At 40.8% G+C, this 21,432-nt stretch overlaps 1 protein-coding gene across 2 annotated transcripts in view; it reads right to left on the reverse strand.

Moving 5' to 3' along the window:
- EPS8 (EGFR pathway substrate 8, signaling adaptor) overlaps window positions 1-21,432 on the reverse strand; it is a 166,267-nt gene that overhangs the window by 68,945 nt on the left and 75,890 nt on the right. For both annotated transcript variants that reach the window (XM_070947110.1, XM_070947109.1), the window contains exons 2-3: window positions 11,231-11,309; window positions 5,505-5,578 (exon numbers count right to left, since the gene is read on the reverse strand). In XM_070947110.1, coding sequence (XP_070803211.1) covers window positions 5,505-5,578; window positions 11,231-11,292 — 136 coding nt within the window. In that variant the 5' untranslated portion in view covers window positions 11,293-11,309. The remainder of the gene's footprint in view (window positions 1-5,504; window positions 5,579-11,230; window positions 11,310-21,432) is intronic.

Consider the following 21,432-nt stretch of genomic DNA (forward strand, 5'->3'; position numbering starts at 1 on the left):
TATTTGTTTAGCTACTGTTCAAAATTAAAAATATATTGGAAAAAAAGTGATTTACAACTGGTCGTTTATAATCATTGCTGCATCCCCACGGCGACAAGATCAAAATTCAGGTGCTTGTCAACTAGTATATATTTATGATGGATGCAATGTTCTGGACTTAGTTGATTGCCATTTGTGGCCTTCCCAGCTGACTAACCAAAAAGAAAAGTAAATGGGAGAATCCAGATTCACTTAATAACACCCTGGCTCACTTAACAACTGCCTTGAAATTAGCAATGAAAATTCTGATCCCAACTGCGGTTGTAAATCAAGGACCACCTGTATGTAAAGCCAGTTTTCTATTATTCTAGGGAGATTGTGAGTAGAAGAGGCAACAGAACTGAATTCAAGAGCATATGTAAGCTTCAGCCTTAACAATCACATACTGTAATATCAAAGGGTTCCAGATCTGATAGTACAAAAAAACCATTCAGATCAAGCCATGCTGGTTACAATGAGAAGGTTAAGCCAGACAAGGACACTGCCATGTTCAGTCAAGTATTTGTGACTATAAATCACAAATTTATAGTGACTGATGTAATGACAAATCTATAGTGATTCACGTCTAGTTTAATTTTTGTTTGAGAACTATAAGTCAAATAAATACGTGCTTTTCAGTTGCATTCTACCTGAATATCGTACTCTTTATTTCATTCTATCAGAAATTATTTTTAGAGCATTTTTCAACCCAGTTCTTCAGGAGTGCCATGTTGTTGTCTCCCCTCATCTTCAATTAGGCATTGAGACAGTGGTGAAATCCAATTTTTTTTACTCTTGGTTCTGTGGGCGTGGCTTGGTGGGCGTGGTGTGGCTTGGTGAGCGTAGCAGGGGAAGGATACTGCAAAATCTCCATTCCCACCCGACTCTGTGGCCAGCTAGAAGTGGTATTTGCTGGTTCTCCGAACTACTCAAAATTTCCATTACCTCCAGAACTTGTCAGAACCTACTGGATTTCACCTCTGCATTGAGATATGCCAGCATCACCAAACTGGCACCTATGCCAAATGATGCCCACAGGGCCTCCAAATTAAAGCAGCAGATTTCAACTGTCAGGAAATAATTCAGGTTTCCCATGTTTGATGGTACCTCACATTTTCTAGGCAATGTTGTAAGATGGCTCACAATATGTTATGAGCTTCCTATATTTTATTGGTACCTTTTGGGCTTCTTTGTGAGATCACACCATGGGGCATAGAGGAAAAAGTGCTGTCAATATCTGTTTATTTATGTACTTCTTACGTGAGGTATTTAAATCCTATACGCATAATATTTATCTTCTCCACTGTGGAGCCTGGAAAAAAAGGTTGCAGGATCCAGCTCCTGAGTTTTACGCTACAGCAGTGCTTTTCAAATTGGCAACTTTAAGATATGTGGAATTCAAGTCCCAGAATTCCCTTGCTGGCTGGGGAATTCTGGGAATTGAAGTCCACATGCCTTAAGGTTGCTTATATTTGAGAAGCACTGTTATATAGTAAATATTCAAACTATATTTTTTTCATAATGTAGTGCCCTAGGCTTGTTTAGCTATAATTCTCATGTTCTTCTCCAGTATAGAATGACAGGAGCCCCAAAACTTTTGGGCGCCAAGGATCAGTTCCATGGAGGGCAGTTTTTCCACAGACCAGGGTGAGCGTGGTTTCACGCATTCCCTGGATCTTGTGTGTGCATGGATGGGGTTTCGCTCGCTTGCCTGGCCTGGTTTCTGGCAGGCCACGGACTGGTGCCGGTCTGCGGTCCGAGGGTTGGGAACCCCTGTAGTATGGGATGTGATAGCAACTGCATATTCAGAAGATTACAGTGTCTGATCTGGGCAGAATGCCCTCAATTATTATTTTCTGAAAATTACAGCATGCCAAGGATTTAGTTAGTCCCAAAGGTGCTTTTTCAAGAGGCAACTGGACTTCTGGTTTTTCTTTAAAGACGTTTTGCTTCTTATCCAAGAAGCTTCTTCAGTTCCGATTGGATGGTGGGGAATGGATCCAGTCAAAGCTGAAGAAGCTTCTTGGATGAGAAGCAAAACGTCGTCAAAGAAAAACCAGAAAGTCCAGTGTCCCAAAGGTGCTTTTTCAGGAAGCAACTGGATTTTCTTGTTTTTGTTTTTTCTTTTGAAGACGTTTTGCTTCTCATCCAAGAAGCTTCTTCAGCTCTGGCAGGATAATGGGGAATGGAAGGATTTATATTTCTTGCAGACAGCTGGTCATTTGCATCCTTTTAGAATATAAATCCTTCCATTCCCCACTATCCTGACAGAGCTGAAGAAGCTTCTTGGATGAGAAGTGAAACGTCTTCAAAAGAAAAAACAAGAAAGTCCAGTTGCCTCTTGAAAAAGCACCTTTGGGACAACCATGACCTGGATGACTGAGAATCTCCAGAGACACCAAGGATTTAGTATAACCTCTTCCTCCCTACTCACTGATGGGCTTCACTATCAATGTCCTTCCCTGTCTTGCACATATATTTAGTGTCGTGGAGGGGTAAATCGATGTATCGTAAACCTTATCTCTGTTAAGATCTACTATAACAAATGAGCATCAAGAGCAGTTCACAGTAAACTGTTTTTATTTACATAAAAATAAATATCCTGTCATCTATATATATATATATGTAATTGCTCTATGCGATGGGAGTTCGGGCTATTCTTCCTCAGAAGAAAGTGTTGTAAGACATAAGATCTGCCTCTGATCCCTCATCAGAACTCTCTGAACTGCCAACGGTTTTCTGTCAAGAATCTCCTTTTATACCGTCACAGTGACAGTTAGGGGTGGGAATATAAAAGCCTGGGAGATTCAAACCCATTAGCTGCTTTCTGATTGGCTTATTTACTTGTCCATCCCAAAGGCCATTAATAGGCACAGCAACTGAGAAATAACTTTTCTCTCACATTTAGGAAGCTCAAACTTGCCCCATCGGAAAACTCCTCAGTCATTTTGGTGTCTAACAATCCATTATTAAACATTAGAAGCATTTGATTGGGTCAACATGTTGAAATATTTTCATTTGTGCGGACTTCCCCGCCCCCCAAAAAAAGAGATCCGTACTGAAAATGTGCATGCATACACGCACGTGCGCGCATGCCCACACGTATATATACACAAACACACACAGAGCAACAAAGCCTGTTGTCGTCTGCTACCTTTCTTGGTTTTTTGCTTGGATGACGATCTGAAGAAATAAAACCCATCTGCTCCCGAGAATTATTATTATTTTTTTTAAAAAAAAAAAAAAGGAAAAGAAGGAACATTTAGATCAATCCTATACCCAGTGATTATTTCCATTTGGGAAGATGTCAAGGCAATAGTGTTGATACTAGTGTTGACTTGCAATGAAAAATTGGTTGTCACACACAGCTCTAAAGAACAAAGAAAAGAAGTAAAGAAAAGAAAAGAAAAAAGAGCTTTATTAAACGCGACATGCAGACACAGGCTTTTAATGAGGATCAATTTGCAGATCAAAAAGAAATCAACCTGTGTTTGCTAAAAACTGTGCAGGCAAGAAAAGCAGGCTCCCACGACTGATTTGACGTTTCCTGTGTTTTATGATTCATTACTTTATTATTCTTTATCTGTCCTTTACAAAATGTTGCTTATTCTGAAAGGGAATAGCATCACGCCTACATACACATATTATTACTGTTGGTGTTGATCTAGAACCAATCCACCCTACAACTAAAAAAACTTTGTCCTCCTTAAAACCTTACAGCTGTCCCCCTTGGTAGCTGCCTTTAATCCATTTGTCCAACTACAAGTAAAACTGCTTAGCAGTTTTCTACCAATGTATACAAGATCCCCAATTCAGTTCTTTTGTTCCATTTCTGTCTAGATTTCTGAAGGTTGGGAAATAAAAGGCAGCCTTTGAACTTTCATCTATATGCACATAAGGATCTAACATCAAAGCAAGAGAAAAAGGGGTACACTTAAGCACTTTTTAAATGTGCTTAAAAGAATCAATTTCTCCAGGATCAAATTAGGCCTGGTTGTTACTTACAAAGTCCTATATGGTCTAGCATAAGCATATATCTGGTACTCTCTGGCCAAAATTAAATTCATCTGTCTAGTCCACCGGTGTCAAACTCAATTTCATTGAGGGCCGCATCAGGGCTGTGGTTGGCCTTGGGGAGGCTGGGCGGACGTGGCCGACTGGGTGGGTGTGGTCAACTGGGTGGGCGTGGCCAGCATGACACCACTCTCCAAACTGCTGGCATGTTTCCTCTTCGCATTGGGTAGACCGGGCCGAAGCGACGCGGGCCAGCCCCCTACATTTCCCAGAATGGCCCCGCAGGCCAGATACAACCACATCACGGACCGCATCCAGCCCGCGCGCCTTGAGTTTGACACCCCTGGTCTAGCTTATTCATCTTCAGAAGACCTGCTGAGAATTATCTCCCCACCCAAGAAATACGTGGGGTATGGGCTAGATGGTAGACTACTTTGTGGGGCCCGGTGTACCTTTAGATCTAATTAATTGTTGGGTGAACACTCAACTTCTGAAAGGGAGGAGAAAGGAGGTTGATTAGTCTATATATGATTTGTATATTTGCTGTACAGATAGTCCTTGATTTACAACCACAATTGGGAAAAAAAATTTCCACTGCTAAGAAAGGTGGTGATTAAGAGAGCCACTCCCAATTTTACAATCTTTTTTTGCCATGGTTGTTAAGCGAATCACTGCTGTTGTTAAATGAATCTTGGCATTGTTAAAAGAGAATCTAGCTTTCCCCAATGATTGATCATCGGAAGCTGTCTGGGAAGGTCACTAAAATAATCACAAATATTGACAGTAATAAATACATGTGGTTGCCAAGTTCCAGATTTTGTACATGTGACCGTGGGAATAGTTGTAAGTGCCACTTTTTTCAATGCGGTTGTAACTTCAAACAATAGTAAATGAATGGTTGTAAGTTTAGTACCACCTGTACATAGTGCAGACTCTTTAGAATGGGATGGGTTAAATAAAATAAATGAATAGCAATTTAATTTCTAGGGCACACACACACACACACACAAGATGCTATAGAATGCAATGCTTGATGACTCTAAATCAGGGGTGACAAACTCAAGGCCTGGGGGCCGGATCCGGCCTGCAGGATACTTAGATCTGGCCCGCGGGGCTGCCCTGGAAACAGTAAAGGACCGGTCTATGGTGCTTCTCCCAGTGAAAACGGGCTCCGTTTTCACTGGCAGAGGGTCACAGGAGGCTGTGACAGCCAAAAACGGAGCTCAGGAGCCTGTTTTCGTTGGCAGAGCGCTTGGGCCGCCACAGGCGCCCCCAACTGGAGTGACGTTGCGCTGGCCACATCCACCCTGTCCCCCCTCGAGGTCAAACACAACCCTGATGCGGCCCTCAATGAAATCAAGTTTGACACCCCTGCTCTAAATCATTTTTCTATAATTTCAGCCCATCTAGCTTAATTAAGACTTTGCATTCATGATCCAATTATAAGCTCAGCATCGGTTAGCGAATCTTACCGTACAAAGCTTTTGCGCTTGTCTTTGAACTCTGATCCTTGTCCCTTGAAGAAAATGTTGGTGATCCATATCCACTGCAAGGCAAGAAATAGGATGTTTATGTGCCCTTTTTTTCCTGGAAAAGCCAATCAATATACAACCAAGCTAAAACTCAAAGACTAACTGCAGTGAGTACAGAATTCAGGAATATAAGGATTTTGTCTTTCATGTTTCCGGTTCATGTGGATCAGCTTAGCAAGTGTGAAGGAAGTGGTTGCTGAGCAGAAATTCCAAAAACTAGGAATTCCATCTCACCATTCGGCTACTTAAAAGAAAAAAAAATATGCAAGTGAGTGAGTATGCCTACTCAGTCACCAGGCACTTTAAGGATCAACTCAACTTTAGAGAGATGGAGGCATAATGTGCCCTAAAACTATGTTATAAGATTACTTTGGATCTAGAACTGGAAAGAAACCTAAATAAGGACAATGAGCTATAATTCCTCTGATATAATCTGAAACAAACTATATTTTCTAAGTGGTTCAAAGCCAACTAGGAAAACAGAGTTGAGGAGCAATCAGAAATGCTAAGATAGGGACAGCCATCTTATAGGCTAAATGATATTTAGAATTTACATGGCCAGTTTTAGAACTAGTGGACCTATCTGTCTTCCGTTCTGTCTTTGAAAAACAAGTAGATAACCAGAGAACCTTGAGATGCTCTTTACACAGCCTTTAATCATAGAACATAGAATCACGGAGCTGGAAGGACCCTCAGAGGTTGTCTAGTCCAACCCCATGCTTAAGATGACCTTATACCTGTGATGGTGAACCTATGGCACTCATGTCAGAGGTGGCATGAGGAGCCCTCTCTGCTGGCACGTGTGCCGTCGCCCCAGGTCAGATCTCTGTGGCGTTTCTTTCGTGAGCTTCTGTTTCCCTGCAAATGATGAAACAGAAGCTCACAAAAGAAAAAAAATCTTACCTCTTGCTGCACTGCAAGTGTTGGGATGCCCCGCCTCCCGCCAGCCAGCTGGTCTTCTGTTGAACATGCGCGCATGTCCGCACATGCACGTCTGTGCATGCATGCAGATATCCACGCATGTGCGCAGATGTCCGTGCATGCCTGCATCTTTCAGTTTTGGCATGGATGCATGCGTGCAGTTTGGGCACTCGGTGTCTAAAAGGTTTCCCATCACTGCCTTATACCAACCCGGTCAAGCGGTTGTCCAGTCTATTTTTGAAAAACTCCAGTGATGGAGCATCCACAACTCTCGCAGACAAACTGTTCTATAGATTAATTGTTCTCACTGTCAGAAAACTTCTCCTTATTTCTAGGTTGGATCCAGTGGTGAAATCTAAAATTTGTTACTACCGGTTCTGTGGGTGTGGCTTGGTGGTGGTGGGGTAATATGACTGAGTGGGCGTGGCCAACTTTTTTTTTTTTTTTTACTTTTAAAACCATTTTTTCTACAACCTCTTCGGCTGAAGAGGTTGTAAAACAAATGCTTTTAAAGCCTCTGACGATCCCAGCTGAGCTGCACGATCATCAGAGGCTTTTTTTTTTAGTTTTAAAAGCAAAAGTAAAAGCATTTTTTCTGCCAAAGAGGTTGTAAAAAAAATGCTTTTAAAAATTAAAAAAAAGCCTCTGATGATTGCACGGTTCAGCTGGGCAATGGGGGGTGGGGGGGCAGGGATTTTTGCCACTGGTTCTCCGAACCACCCGCCTCCATCGCTACCGGATTGGGTGATCTGGTCTGAACCGGGAGCACTTCACCCCTAGTTGGATCTCTCTTTAACAAACTTTCCCCCGTTACTTCTTTACTAGAAGACAATTGTCATGCTCCCTCCTAATCTTTCTTTTTGATAGATTCTTCTTCTTGTGCCATATCCATCATCGGACGTTGACGATCATGTTGGTGATCCTATTTTTAATAACAGCCGCACAGAAAAGTGCTGTTGAGTTTTGTCCAAACCAGTCCCTTATATTTTGATTTGATGGATTAGACATGCCTAATTCATTCCTCATATGATTTGGCCTCCAACCATAGCTTTGCAGATTCTGAAACTATTAATAGAATTCCTCCTCAAACACTCACGAAAATAAGAGACCATGCTTTGTCATTTTTCACATAGACAAATAACTGTTTCTTGTTATTCAAGCTAAGATCAAATAAATTTTGTTTGAGTATGCTTTTAAGCAGCTTGAGAAATGTGTTTAGGATTAAGACAATCTGAAGTTCTTCTTTCAAAAACCAATTAATATCTACAGATAAACCATAATTACTAAGGCAGAATTCTAAAGTTTAGCATGAGCCACCCACATATGCCCATCTGTTCTGTTTTCTGTGTATAAGGAAAGCTTCTAACAATTATGTATGGCTGTTGTTTGGGGGAGGGGGGGAATCAAAAGCCAAGGAGTTTGTAGTGTTAAATGCATAGAAACAATATGTGTAATAACCATACACCTGAAGGGAAAAAAACCCTCAGCTTTCTGTTTTATTTTTTATTTGTAAACAACTTTTTCTCTGCTTCATGAAACACACAAATAAATTACATATTGGCTTTGGCTCCAACAAATACCACCAGTCTCATTTATAAATCTGTTCAGATGCCAGGAATCACCAGCTCTCCCCGATTTAATGAAAAGGGAGAAAAATAATTTTCTGTTTCCTAAAATGTAGGAAGTGGCCACCAGCAACTGATAGCATATAATGTTATCAATTGCTATTCATCCAACTGTACCTCCAACTGTACATAAACAGGTAAGGCAATTGTTTCTTTTTAATCTATCAATCAGAATAGAGCGGGAAGGGACCTTGGAGGTGGTGGTGAACCTTTTACTCACAGAGTGCCAAACAGGTACGTGCTTCACACGCTTTGCGCGCATATATGCCATCCGTACTGACGTGCAGCTCCTCCCCATGCGCTGTGTGTGCAATGGCACCATCTGTGCATACGCAGCTTTCACACGCGCCCCCATGCGCTGCGCATGCAACCACACCATCCGTGCATGCGCGCAGCTTTTGCGTGCGTCCCCACCGTGCGCTGCATGCGGAACCACACCATCTACGCATGTGCCCTGCTTTTGAGCGCTGCGCTGCATGCGCAATTGCACAATCTGCACATGCGCATGGTTTTCATGTGCGCAATTCACGCACACGAACACAGTCTGCACATGCGCACGCTGCACACCAATACTCTTGTACACATTTGCAAATGCACACACATGCACAGGAAAGCTCCGAAGACCATCTGGGTCCCCTGAATTGCGTGCATGCGCACCAGAGGCCCGAACACCAGCTGGGGCATGCACACGTTCGTAGCTGCAGGTGAGTTAGGCGACAGCTCACATGCCTGGAAAAATGGCTCTGTGTGCCAATTCCGGCACGCGTGCCATAGGTTCGCCATCACGGTCCTATACCATTTCAGACAGATAGCTGCTCAGTCTTTTTTTTAAAAAAAAAAAAACCTCCAGTAATGAAGCATCTATAACTTCTGAAGGCCAGCTGTTCCACTGGTGAACTGTTCTCAGTGTTAGGAAGTTTTTCCTTAGTTCCAGGTTGCTTCTCTCCTTGATTAGTTTCCATCAGGGGTGAAATGCTCCTGGATCGGACTGGATCGCCCGGTCCAGTAGTGATCTTGGCCGGTGATTCGACGATCCGCCCGGGTGTCATTACTTCCTGGTTTTAACCAGGAAGTAATGTGTTTTTTACCTTCTGTGCATGCGCAGAAGGTTTTGCGCATGTGCAGGTCTGTGCACGCATGTGACGCACACGGGGCATGGGCACTTCCGAACCTGTAAGGAAGGTAAGTAAATTTCACCCCTGGTTTCCATCCATTGTTTTTTGTCTTGCCTTCTTGGTGCTTTGGAAAATAAGTTGAAACCCCCCCCCCACTTTTTTTTTTGTTTAGAAGAACTTTTTTCTTACTCCGGAGAAATCATTACCCAAATCCTGGCATGAACTACTGTTTCTCCTCCAGCTTTGAACTCGGGCTGCTAGAATTCAAAGCCTCAACTGCAAATGATGATCCCTCCCAATCTTATCTGATCCCTTGACTTCTTGAAAACCACAGAGGATTTAAATAGTTGGGTCAGTGCCTCCGATGGTAACTTGATAGGTTGAGCTGAGGAATTGGGTGAATACTTCAGTCCCTGATCAAATCTGCTAGTGGTTTGCTGCATGTTAAGATGGTCCTTTGACTTTCATTATTACAACAAGATCAGATGACAATACACATGACCAGATCTATAGCAGGGACATGAAAAAACAGTGAGTCTCTAAGACTTGTCAATTGATTAAAGCAGCCGGCCCCATCTGGTATGTATCAGTTGTGTTGTGGCTACAAGAGTCTCTATGAACATTCTGCAAATGTTGATCTTAACATAGCTGAAGGCCACTAACTGGGAAGGCTGGGATAAAGGAACAGTGTACATGTGGATCTGTGACATGTGGTGATATTTGCATACAGAGTTTGTGGAATAAGGAAGAAAACATTTGATTAAATATCTGGGATTTACCTACTTTTGTTACTTGCTTGTGACCATGACATATCTTTAATGACACTAAACTGCTTTTATCTGATGTTATAAGATACGCTTGAGATCCTCAATGGAATGAAAAAGTAAAATAGTTTAAATGAATAAAATATTAGGTGCAATAATGAGAAATTAATCTGGGAAAGCATAGATAAAAGGACCAGCAATAGGGAACATTTTTTTAAAGAAAAAAAAATTGTATGAAAAACAGTTGGAGAATTAGATATTTAGATATTTATTATTAATATCGAATGAAACAACATTAACAACTGGAGAAAGAGAATTGGTGAGGATTTTGGTTATAATGGGGAGAATTATAATTGCTAGATATTGGAAATTAAATGTTGACTTAAAATTAGAAGAATGGTATAATGAAACATGGAAATTTGCATTAAATGATAAATTGACTTGTGATATTAAAATTAGAAGTGGTATATACAAAGAGAATGTTTTTTGGAACACTTGGCAACCATTTGTGGACTTTGCACTTGGGAGATTGGATGAATCGGCGCCAGTACCCTATCAAAGAGATTTTTGGAAGAATTTAAGACTATAATTTCCTAAAACTTCCTTTCCATTTGTATAGCACGTTGGGGGGAAAATTTTTCTTTCTTTACTATTGATTTTTGTATTGGTTTTTTTTTTTTTTTTGTTATTCTTTAACAATAAAAATACCATAAAAAAAAAGAATTAGATATTTAGCCTGGAAGGAGAAAAAAAAATACTGTGGGGCAATATGATATTGCCTTTAAATATCTGAAATGCTATCCTATAAAAGGTGGGCATTATTGTTCAGTGTTGCAACAGAAGATAGGGGCAAAATGGATTTTATTTAAAGAAAGTAGATTCCAGCTAGAAACCAGGAAGTGAATTCTAATGGTGAGAGCTGTTCAATGGTGGACAGACTTTCTTGGGAGATTGTGGACTCATGATAGGAGTTTAATCATGGCCTCTGTCAGGAATACTACAGCAGTAGAATCCAGCATTGAGCAAGCCAGCTGGGGAACTCTGGGAACTGAAGTCCACACACCTTAAAGTCAGGGGTGGGCTGATGGGGGTTCACAGAGGTTCAGGAGTACCTCTAGCTAAGATTCTGTGTGGTTTTGTTTTGTTTTGTTTAATTAAGAACAAAGAAAGTACTCAGTATTTTTTGTTTCCCCACCATTTTATTTTGTCTAAATACAGGACAGAAGGTATCCAATACTTACTTTATTTGAGAAGGATAATTTCCATATACATTGGGATGGGTGTTTGAAATATGCCCATTCATTCTGATCACCACTTCCTCTGTGGGAATAAAAATAGGGAAAGGATGGGAAAAAGGGAGAATCGTTTTAAGACATGCCACGCAATAATTTACAGCAAAATCTTATGAAAGCCTACAGAATTAGCCAATTATGACTGTGGGAAAACAGAGACCTTTTCAAAATAATGGTTTGCAAGTAATTTTCCACAGTATACACACACACAGAGGCATGCATGTATACACAAACACACACACACACACACACACAGAGGCAGATAGCATTCATTTGCTGTCTCAAGGAATAACAGTTCCCCCAGCCAAGTGTGTTTGTCAGAGTGGGAAACACAATGGTGAATATCAAATCTTCCTGAATTCTCTTTTATTTTACTTCCAAACCCAATACGATCTACCTAATGTTTATCATTCCTACTGCAATCACATTTTTACAACCAGACAACATAGCTGAGTTTACAAAAGTCCTTCCAAGGTACAGGTAGTCCTCGACGTACAACTACAATTGAGCCCAAAACCTCTGTTGCTAAGCGAGACAATTGTTAAGTGAATTTTGCCCCATTTTACGGCCTTTCTTGCCACAGTTGTTAAGTGAATCTGGCTTCCCCACTGAGTTTATCGGATGTTCGCAAAAGGTGATTACATGACCCTGGAACACCGTAACAGTCATAAATATGAATCTGTTCCCAAGGGCTTAAATTTTGATCACGACGTAGGAATGCTGTAATGGTTGTGTGAAAAACAGTCATAAGTCGCCTTTTTCAGTGCCGTTGTAACTTTTAATGGTCAGTAAATGAACTGTTGGTAAATTGAGAACTACCTATACATAAGAAGCATCTCTCTGGAAGATCTTTGATTTCATCAAGTTGCTGGACTGAAAATTCATTCTTTTAATTAACTTCTAAGGTTGTATACAGTCAACTCTAATCCACAGGTTATTTTCCTGTACCAAAAGTCAGGCATTTCCCATTTTGGCGGGAGCGTTTGTATGTCTACTCATCATACTTTGTATTCTGGAAGAATAAAAACCAACAATCCAATTTCTATCTTTCTTGGCTTATTTCCTTTTCTTTCATGTTCTGAACATCAGGGGAGGGTTGCCCCAAGATATTTGGCTTCCTTTCAACTCCAAAAACTGCTTGAAATGGAGGATGAGCAGGGGTGAAATTCAACAGTTTCTGGAGAACTGGTGGCGGAAATTTTGAGTAGTTCGGAGAACCAGCAAACACCACCTCTGGCTGGTCCCAGAGTGGGGTGTGAATGGAGATTTTGCAATAACCTTCCCTCAGGAGTGGGGAGGGAATGAAGATTTTGCAGTATCCTTCTCCTGGAGTGGGGTGGGAATAGAGATTTTGCAGTATCCTTCCCCTGGAGTGGGGAGGGAATGGAGATTTTGTAGTATCCTTCCCCTGGAGGGGGGTGGGAATGGAGATTTTGCAGTATCCTTCCCCTGGAGTGGGGTGGGAATGGAGATTTTGCAGTATTCTTCCCCCAGAGTGGGGTGGGAATGGAGATTTTGCAGTATCCTTTCCCTGCCATGCCCACCAAGCCACGCCCAGAGAACCGGTAGTAAAAAAAATTGAATTTCACTACTGGGGATGAGGATAGCAAACCATACTGTAGTTATGACCAAATAGCTAATTTAGAGGTCTATAGCATACCACAAGGTCAACGTTAAAGCACCTCAGCTTTTATTGCTTGTGGACCCTACCTCTCTCTGCCTCAGGGTTTCTCAGCCCTGGCAGCTTTAAGATGTCTGGATTTCCATTCCCAGAATTCCACCATTCCACGCATCTTAAAATTGCTGAAGTTGATAAACATTACTTTGCTTAATAGTAGGGCTGGTCCTGAGCTTGAGAAGACCGTACTCGAGGAATATTTATTCCAGAAGAATCTGTCCATCTGCTCAACAGAGAACAGTCTCCATATTAATTGGGATTTTAACAGATGGACTAATTGGTTGGTTTTACTGAAGAGTTTCTGACTGATGTATTAACTCCTGATTTTATCGCTGTTCTTTTATATACAAGAGCTCAGCCATCAACTTCATTCACAGTGCTACACTTATTTATGTTATGATGTGAATAATAAACTGCCCAGAATCACTGGGAGTTGGGCAGCATATAAATTTAGTAAATAAATAATAAGGCCCTTCTTGTCTGCTAACGAAGATGAAAAATTGCCACCATTAAAAAAAAAAAGTAACGAGCAAAAACAACTGTCACATAGATTTTTATTTTCTGTGAGTAAATCTGGGGAAGCAGGGGAGATATGACAGGATCCTCTAAGGAATAACTACGTTTTTAAAGACTTGTTAGCTGTGTGTCACCCATAGGAACTGTTAAAAATTTATGAATACTGATCTATTGGTCCTGTTAACTTAATATTGTCTACTGTGCTTAGCAGAGACCCCTGAGGAATTCAGCAAAACAGCCTTTACATTTTTCTTACTACTCAGTGACTTTTCAATGTCATGATACTTCAAATGTGAATAACTGTACAGTATATAAACCAAATGGGGATGTGGTGGCTAAGTGGCTAAGAGGCTGAGCTTATCGATCGAAAGGTCGGCAGGTCGGCAGTTCAGCGGTTCGAATCCCTAGTGCCGCGTAACAGGGTGAGCTCCTGTTACTTGTCCCAGCTTCTGCCAACCTACCAGCTCGAAAGTATGTAAAAAATGCAAGTAGAAAAATAGGGACCACTTTGGTGGGAAAGTAACAGCGCTCTGTGCGCCTTTGGCGTTTTGGGGGTTTTACTGCATGAATTTGGCTCAAATAATTATGGGGCAACTGAGTGCAACATAGATTTATGTAAGGACAAGTTCCTTTAATACAATGAAACTGGGCTGAAAAAAATGGCATGGCTTCATAAAGATAATTTGGAACCCAAGGAATAGGGAAGAAGAAGGGGAAGGAGTGCCAGAACCTGTGGGTGGAGTTAAAAGAGGAATCAGTCTAGAATCCCTACATAGCCACAAGCAAACTAAGTCCAACCCCCCTTGAATTTCATTATCTAGCTCTTAGCAGGTGTTGAAAGTTAATTGCGAATATTCCTGTGCATAGGCATGAGTGGCAATAAATCAGTTTAATTGAACCTTCAAGTGTGGATCTGATCATTCTAGCCTTTCAGAAAGTAATAATTCTGAAGGCTGCTATTTTTTTCAGAGGGGGAAAGAAATTGTGCTAATATAGAAGGTCATCCAAACGAGAATTCAAGAGACAGGATTCTGACAGCCCAGAATTCTTACATGAATTCTTCTGAAAGCTGCCGTTGAATAATGTTTAATAGTCTAATGTAAAACTCAAGAAGGAGATAGTGATAGTGCAAATTTTAGAAGCAGCGGGGAATATAAATCAGTCAACATATCCGTAAATAAAATTGAAATAATAATGCTAATGGCATTTGATGAATTGAATTTGATTTGATTTTCAGTTTCAATTAAATCAAATGGAGCTTTCTATTATTATTATTTTTTTAATCATAGCCCCATGCAAGAATGTCTGCAGAAGTCGAGAGGGCAGTTAAAACAGCACGATTGAAACTCTGCCTCTTTTTTATGTACAATGCCATACAAATAGGCAAACCTTGATCATACCATTCTGGCTACCATCTTGTCTCTTTTAACCATACTTTGTGGACATCCCCAAAAGTTCTTTCAAAGCAAAATGAAGTCCTTATCTGGAAAAGCTTACATACCTCTCAGCTGTACTGGAGACAGTACTAAGGAGAATTACAAATGTTTATCTTGATATATATGTTAGACCAATTTGTTATAGTGGTTATAAGGAGACTGTGAGTTCTAGTTCTCCTTAGACATGAAAGCCAGCTGGGTGACTTTGAACCAATCACCAAGAAACTGTGAGTTCTAGTCCTACCTTAGGCAAGAAAGCTGGCTGGGTGACTGGGCCAATCACTAGGAGACTCTCAGTTCTAATCCCGCTTTAGGCATGAAAGACAGTTGTGTGACTTTGGATCAATCAATCATTCACTCTGTCTCTCTCTCTCTTTTTCAGCCCAGCCCACCTCACAGGGTTGTGGTGGGGAAAATAGAAGAATGGAGGAATATTAGGTATGTTTGCCACTTAGAATAATTTTTAAAGATAATAAAGGCGGGATTAAAAAAAATCTACACAATACTGTTAATAGAATGCATTAATGAATCTTAAAGATGAGCTAATGATCTTTGTTCTTTTTTGGGTGGTTGGCCTAGGTAACTATAAAGGGCCGTGTACATGTCCAAATATGGTTGTACTTACTGTACATAGTATTTTCAAAGTTTCTCAAGGATTAACTTGCCTACTCTCAACCTTGTTACTATGTACACATTTCATCGCAAAATAAAGCAAACAGGAATGCCATTATAGGGCCCTTTTAGGAATTTGTATAGTGCCTGGCAGAACATTGAGTGACACGTCCCATTCAAGCAAGCAAATAAGGCAGCATTTATTAACTATTCAATAAAACCGCAAGCAACATAATTCACAGTGCAGACTGAAATTTCAAAGTTGTCTCAAACAACACAACAGCCCATGCAATCCAACTGGGTGCTCTTTTATGATTTATAGAAAATTTCCAAGACAACTAACTCATTACATACTTGAGCTTTCATAACCTCATTGACGCTTCATCGGGGGGGGGGGGGGGTGTCATGCCTACATTGTATCTTTGTGTGTTATGATTCACATGGTACCACAATGTGTCCTTCACATGCTCTTTCCCTGGGGAATTTTCCTCTGTGCCAGTGTTTCTCAACTTTGGCAGTTTGAAGATGTGTGGAGGTCAACTCCCATAGTTGGTAGGGAATTCTGGGAGTTGAAGTCCACACATCTTCACACCGCCAAGGTTGAAAAACACTGCTCTATACCAGGGGTCTCCAACCTTGGCAACTTTAAGACTTGTGGACTTCAACTCCCAGAATTCCTCAGCCAAGCTGGCTGAGGAATTCTGGGAGTTGAAGTCCACAAGTCTTAAAGTTGCCGAGGTTGGAGACCCCTGCTCTATACCATAACTTAGTAAAGACTGATCTATCAAAATTTATCTCCTAATTTCCCCAAAAGTTGCAAAAGAATTTTTTTCTATAACCTGTTACTCTTGGATTTCTTTTGGGGATGTTATATGAGCTACTTAAAAAGCCGTATAGGTAATTCTTGACTTACAACCGGTTGCTTAGCATCCATTAAAAGTTACCACAGATCGACCTTGGGGCTACTTATGACTTGAAGTTCCGACGGTCTATCCCCTCCATGGTAAATAGTCTGCTGTTGTAGGACTATCTATGGGGTTTCCAACTTAGCCCTCCCTTAATTTTTGGGATGGCGGTATGTCATCAAGTCAGTTTTTTGACTCCTGGGAAATGCTTAGTCAGGTCCCTGCAGTTTTGTGGCAAGATTTCAAAAATGGTTTGTCATTGCCTTCTTACTAGGGCTTAGAGGGAGTGACCGGCCCAAGATCACCCAGCTGGCTTTGTGCCTAAGGTAGAACTAGAATCACAGCCTCCCAGTTTCTAGCCTGATGCCTTAACTACTGTACCAAACTAGCTCTCTAACCCTTGATTGCCAATCTTTTAAAAATAGCCAGCTTCTTATTTAAACCAGGTAACAGATAAAGAGTACAGAAGTTCTGGAAAAAGCTTTCTTTTTGATGGATTTTAGCTATTTGTTCCAACATGCATCAGATATCAGTTCTGGAAAAAGCTTTCTTTTTGATGGATTTTAGCTATTTGTTCCAACATGCATCTGGTATCAGGGCAGAGCTCCTGAACCGCAGAATGAGAATTAAAAAAAAAAAAATTAACATTTTTTTTAAAAAAAAGGAAGATAAAAACTGGTATCAATTAATTTCAGCAAGAAAAAGAAAGAAAGCTAATAGTGGAAGAAAGGGGGGGAGAGTAAAAGAGTCGAAAAGAAGAAAAGAAATAAGAAAGATATAAAGAAGTGGCTTCCAATCTCCTTTACTGCATTATAATTATATAATTATAACAATTATCATTTTACCTTTTACTCTATGGTTACACTATAGAGTAAAAGGTTCTTTCTATAATCCAGTCTGTCTGATCATTACAACCATAAATCATAGAATCATGTTCTGTTTTACACACACATATAAATATATATAAGGAATTTCCAGTCAGCAATAAACATAGATATTGTCTTTTCTCTGAAGAAAAAAAATAATTTAGCCAAGTTCTGCCTTCTTCACCAACCATTTCTCCATTCCTCCATTGTGGGTAATGCTGAATCTTTCCATCTTTGTGCATACAATAATCTGGCTACAGTTATCAAGTTGAAGTGAAAACATGAGGATTGACCTAAAATCTCTTTTGTTATTTGCATGACTGGTAACAGTCAAAGAGCATTTTATGGCTCAGTTCCTGGGCACGACGCCAAGGCTGTTGGCTCTTATTCAAATCAAAATGTACTTTTTCCTCGAGTAATTAAAAATCATTTGCTAAATAAGGCTGTAAACATTCTGGAATAGAAGTCCAGCAGGCCTTGGAGTTCCTATAATAGCACATTAAATCAGAAAATTACAACCATTTAGTTTGTCATCTCTCTATCCAGGGCAAGAAGAAATTACAGGGATGGGCTGTAAACAGAGAGACCACAAATAATTTCAAACTGTAAATCTGTAGTACAAGGTTGGGAACCCAGCCTGGCTTGAAGTATTTCAAAAGGGAAATATCTACAAGTACCGTTTCTCAAAATAAGATGAAAATCTTTCTGAGGAGATCCCATTAATCTGTTGCTGGTCAGCAGATACACTGTGTCAAAACTATCAACTGATGGGTAACTTTTTTCTTGAATCAACAACAACAACAACAACAACAAACAGTTTTAATGATGATGGACCAGTTTTTGGATCCCATCCATTCTATCTCCTGAATTCTTCATAAAGTACTTAATCTGTAGGAGGTTAGAAAATGGAACTCCAGTTTGTTGGTTTCTGAATTATTTGTCTTTATAATTGTAATGGGACAGACTCCCAAATCTAAGCACCTCTAGAGGTACAGTATGTCTCTCAGCTTCCAAAATTCAACCGAACTATATATATTTCCATTCAAGCTGGAAGATTTGGTTGAAGACTTGCATCTATTAAGCATGTTTCTCATTACTGGTAGTCCTCGACTTATGACTGTTAGTTCATCGACCAGTTGAAATTATTACGGCACTAAATTAAGTGACTTGTGATCCCTGATTCCGGTTACATTTACTAAGGCACACCCCTACAGCAGTGGTGGGTTCCAACCGGTGTTACTACTGGTTCTCTTTGCGCGCTCGCTTCGCTCACATGCGTGCCAAACTTGCGCTCCACACAAGTGCATTAAGTTTTTGGCCAGCTGAGGTGCGGCAATCCACTCTGCCGCGCCTATCAGCTGGGCTAAAACCCAAGAAATAAAGGTAGGAATAAAGCGGGGGCGGATGGGACGGGCCAGCTCCCAGTCCCAGAGAACCGGTTCAGTGACATCACATTGTCACCGCTACCAGCTCGGCCGAACCGGGCCGAACTGGGAGCAACCCACCACTGCCCTACAGTCACATGTCCCAAAGGTGGTTTTTTTTTTCTTCCAAAAGGCAACTGGAGCTTGTTTTTCCTTGAAGACATTTCACTTCTCATCCCAGAAGCTTCTTCAAATCAGAACTGAAGAAGCTTCTTGGATGAGAAGCGAAATGCCTTCAAGGGCAAACAAACTCCAGTTGCCTTTTGAAAGGAAAAAAAAAGCACCTTAGGGACAACCATGACCTGGATGACTGAGAATCTCCATAGGCACCTACAGTGACGTGAACAAAATTCTTGGCAATCCCACTGCCCTTATGACCAACGGCAGGAATACTGCAGCAGCCACCCGGCTTGTCTTCTCCCCCATCTCATCCTGCTGGGTCTTGGTAACATAGGTGCCTCGCCTAATGACCGTTATGATTTGCAACCATAATGTACAGGTTCCATGACAGTCTAAGGTGAGGACTGCCTGTATTATTACGATCATAAATGCTCATAGCAACTTGTTGTTGTTGTTGTTGCAGTAAGCCTATAGAATGCGACCACATCCTATCTTGCTTCATACTATGAAGAATTAAACAGCAACTTCAGTGCAATGCTGATGTTAGAAGAATGAGAGATTGGCAGATCCTTGGAAACATACAGCCCAATGAGTAAGCAACAAGCTAATTACTGGGGAAAAAAATTAATGACAGCCATGATGCTTCTTTCTGTGATAATCTTGGTGAAATGGAATTATTAATTATTAAAACTCTGGAAGAAAGCAAGGAATAACTTCTCTCCTCCAGTTCTATTGTGTACTTCATTCCAGCTTAGCATGATGTCAAAGGACTTGTCCCATCTCTTTGAAAAGGAAGGCAGATAATAAGAACAAAGTCTGGCTTTATACCATGGTCAGCTAAGATTTGTCGATTCTTAAGGTTTGATTGAAAAGCCCTGTCTACTGATGAACCAGTGTAAATGAAGCTCCTTTCTGGTTGCTCTTCTATCTAACTAACTATAAGAATGCTCAAAAGATCTTGCATTGCAGCTGTAAGAGCATGATGGAGAAGAAACACCAAAGTGCATTGAGGACAAGCTTTTGAAGAATCTGGAACACACGAGTGCTTTCCACTCCTTCAGAGACTTCTTTGTTCCCTTCCTCACTCGGTATAATTCATTGCTGACCATTCAATAAAAGGTGGTATTTCCTAAAATGATGAGCAAGATAGCTGCAGTGCGCATGAGGAATCCAGAAGCCCATAACTCTCTGAATATTATTTATCCTGCTTGGCATCACATCTAATTTAATGAAAAGAAGGACAGGAGTGATAGCAGTGTGCCAATATTTAAGGGGATGCTACAAAGAAGAGACTGTCAACCTATTCTCCAAAGCACCCGAAGGCAGAACAAGAAGCAATGAATGAAAAAGTAATCCAGGACAGATCCATTTCTAAGGAGAAATTTCCTGAGTGAGAACAGTTAATCAGTGGAACGACTTGCCTCCACAAGTTTTGGATGCTCCATCACTGGAGGTTTTTAAGAAGCGACTGGACAACCATTTGTCTGAAACGGTATAGGATCTCCTGCTTGAGTGGAGTAGGGGTTGGACAAAAAGATCTCCAAGGTCTCTTCCAACTCTGTTATTCTGTTATACATCTAAACTTGCCCATGTATGAAGGTTACTTACAATGGACTTTAATTCATGGGTCAGCAACCTGTGGCTCTGGAGCCGCATGTGGCTCTTTCACCCCTCTGCTACGGCTCCTGTCACTCAAAAAATGCATCACAACCGCCAATGTGCGACACCCACCGGCATGCAATTTATTGAGCTTTTCAACCCCCGGTAGGCCAAATCCAAGAAAAGAAAAGTTTCAGAAGAAAACAGAACGTTTAATTCAAGAAATAGTCAGGCACGGGAAGGGTTTTGTGGCTCCCGGTGTTTTCTTTTCTGTGGGAAATGGGTCCAAATGGCTCTTTTGAGTGTTTAAGGTTACAGACCCCTGCTTTAATTCTAAGAAATGAGTTAGGACAGAGACGAAAAGGACCAACAGCAGCAAGGAAAATGGACTTATTTACAGCGGTGATGGGTCCACCTGTAGAACACCTGAAAGACTTAGGTTGGGCATAGATTCCTCCTGGAGAAAAATCTGTCTCTTGATGACCCATAATCGATCAAATCAAATCAAAGAAAGGAAGAATTCCTTCATGTATATGGGCTATAATGTCAACATTACACTCCCTTGGCACAATCTTTAGTTTATACAACTTGTGCTTGAGATATTTATTTTACATTTCTGGTTTGAAATAATAAAACGCAATAGAATGCCAAGCTTCCTTAGATTTAAAGATTCTGGCTTGCCCAATACAGCAAAGTCATGATACCTTTATTCCTCAAACGTGTCCTTGAATTCAGGAAGCACCAAGCAAGCCAACAATTTGTGGTTAAAGGCAGTACTTTCCTGCTCATAAATATGCCTTCAAGTATTCCATGTCCTGTGTTCTTCAGAGGTGAAGTTACCCTTGAAGTTCCTTGTTTGTTGTTTAAATTCACTGGACAGAAATACAAATCGTTTAAACTGGCCAGGTAACTCTGTAGGATCTAGAACAGGCTGGGTTTTCCAGCTCCTTTCCAAGCTGAGAAATGCTTTGTTCACAGCACAAGAGAGGCAACTG

The sequence above is a fragment of the Pituophis catenifer genome, unplaced genomic scaffold (assembly GCF_029215685.1).
Source record: "Pituophis catenifer annectens isolate HBS135680 unplaced genomic scaffold, rPitCat1.0.hap2 SCAF_7, whole genome shotgun sequence".
Taxonomy (NCBI): Eukaryota; Metazoa; Chordata; class Lepidosauria; order Squamata; family Colubridae; genus Pituophis; species Pituophis catenifer.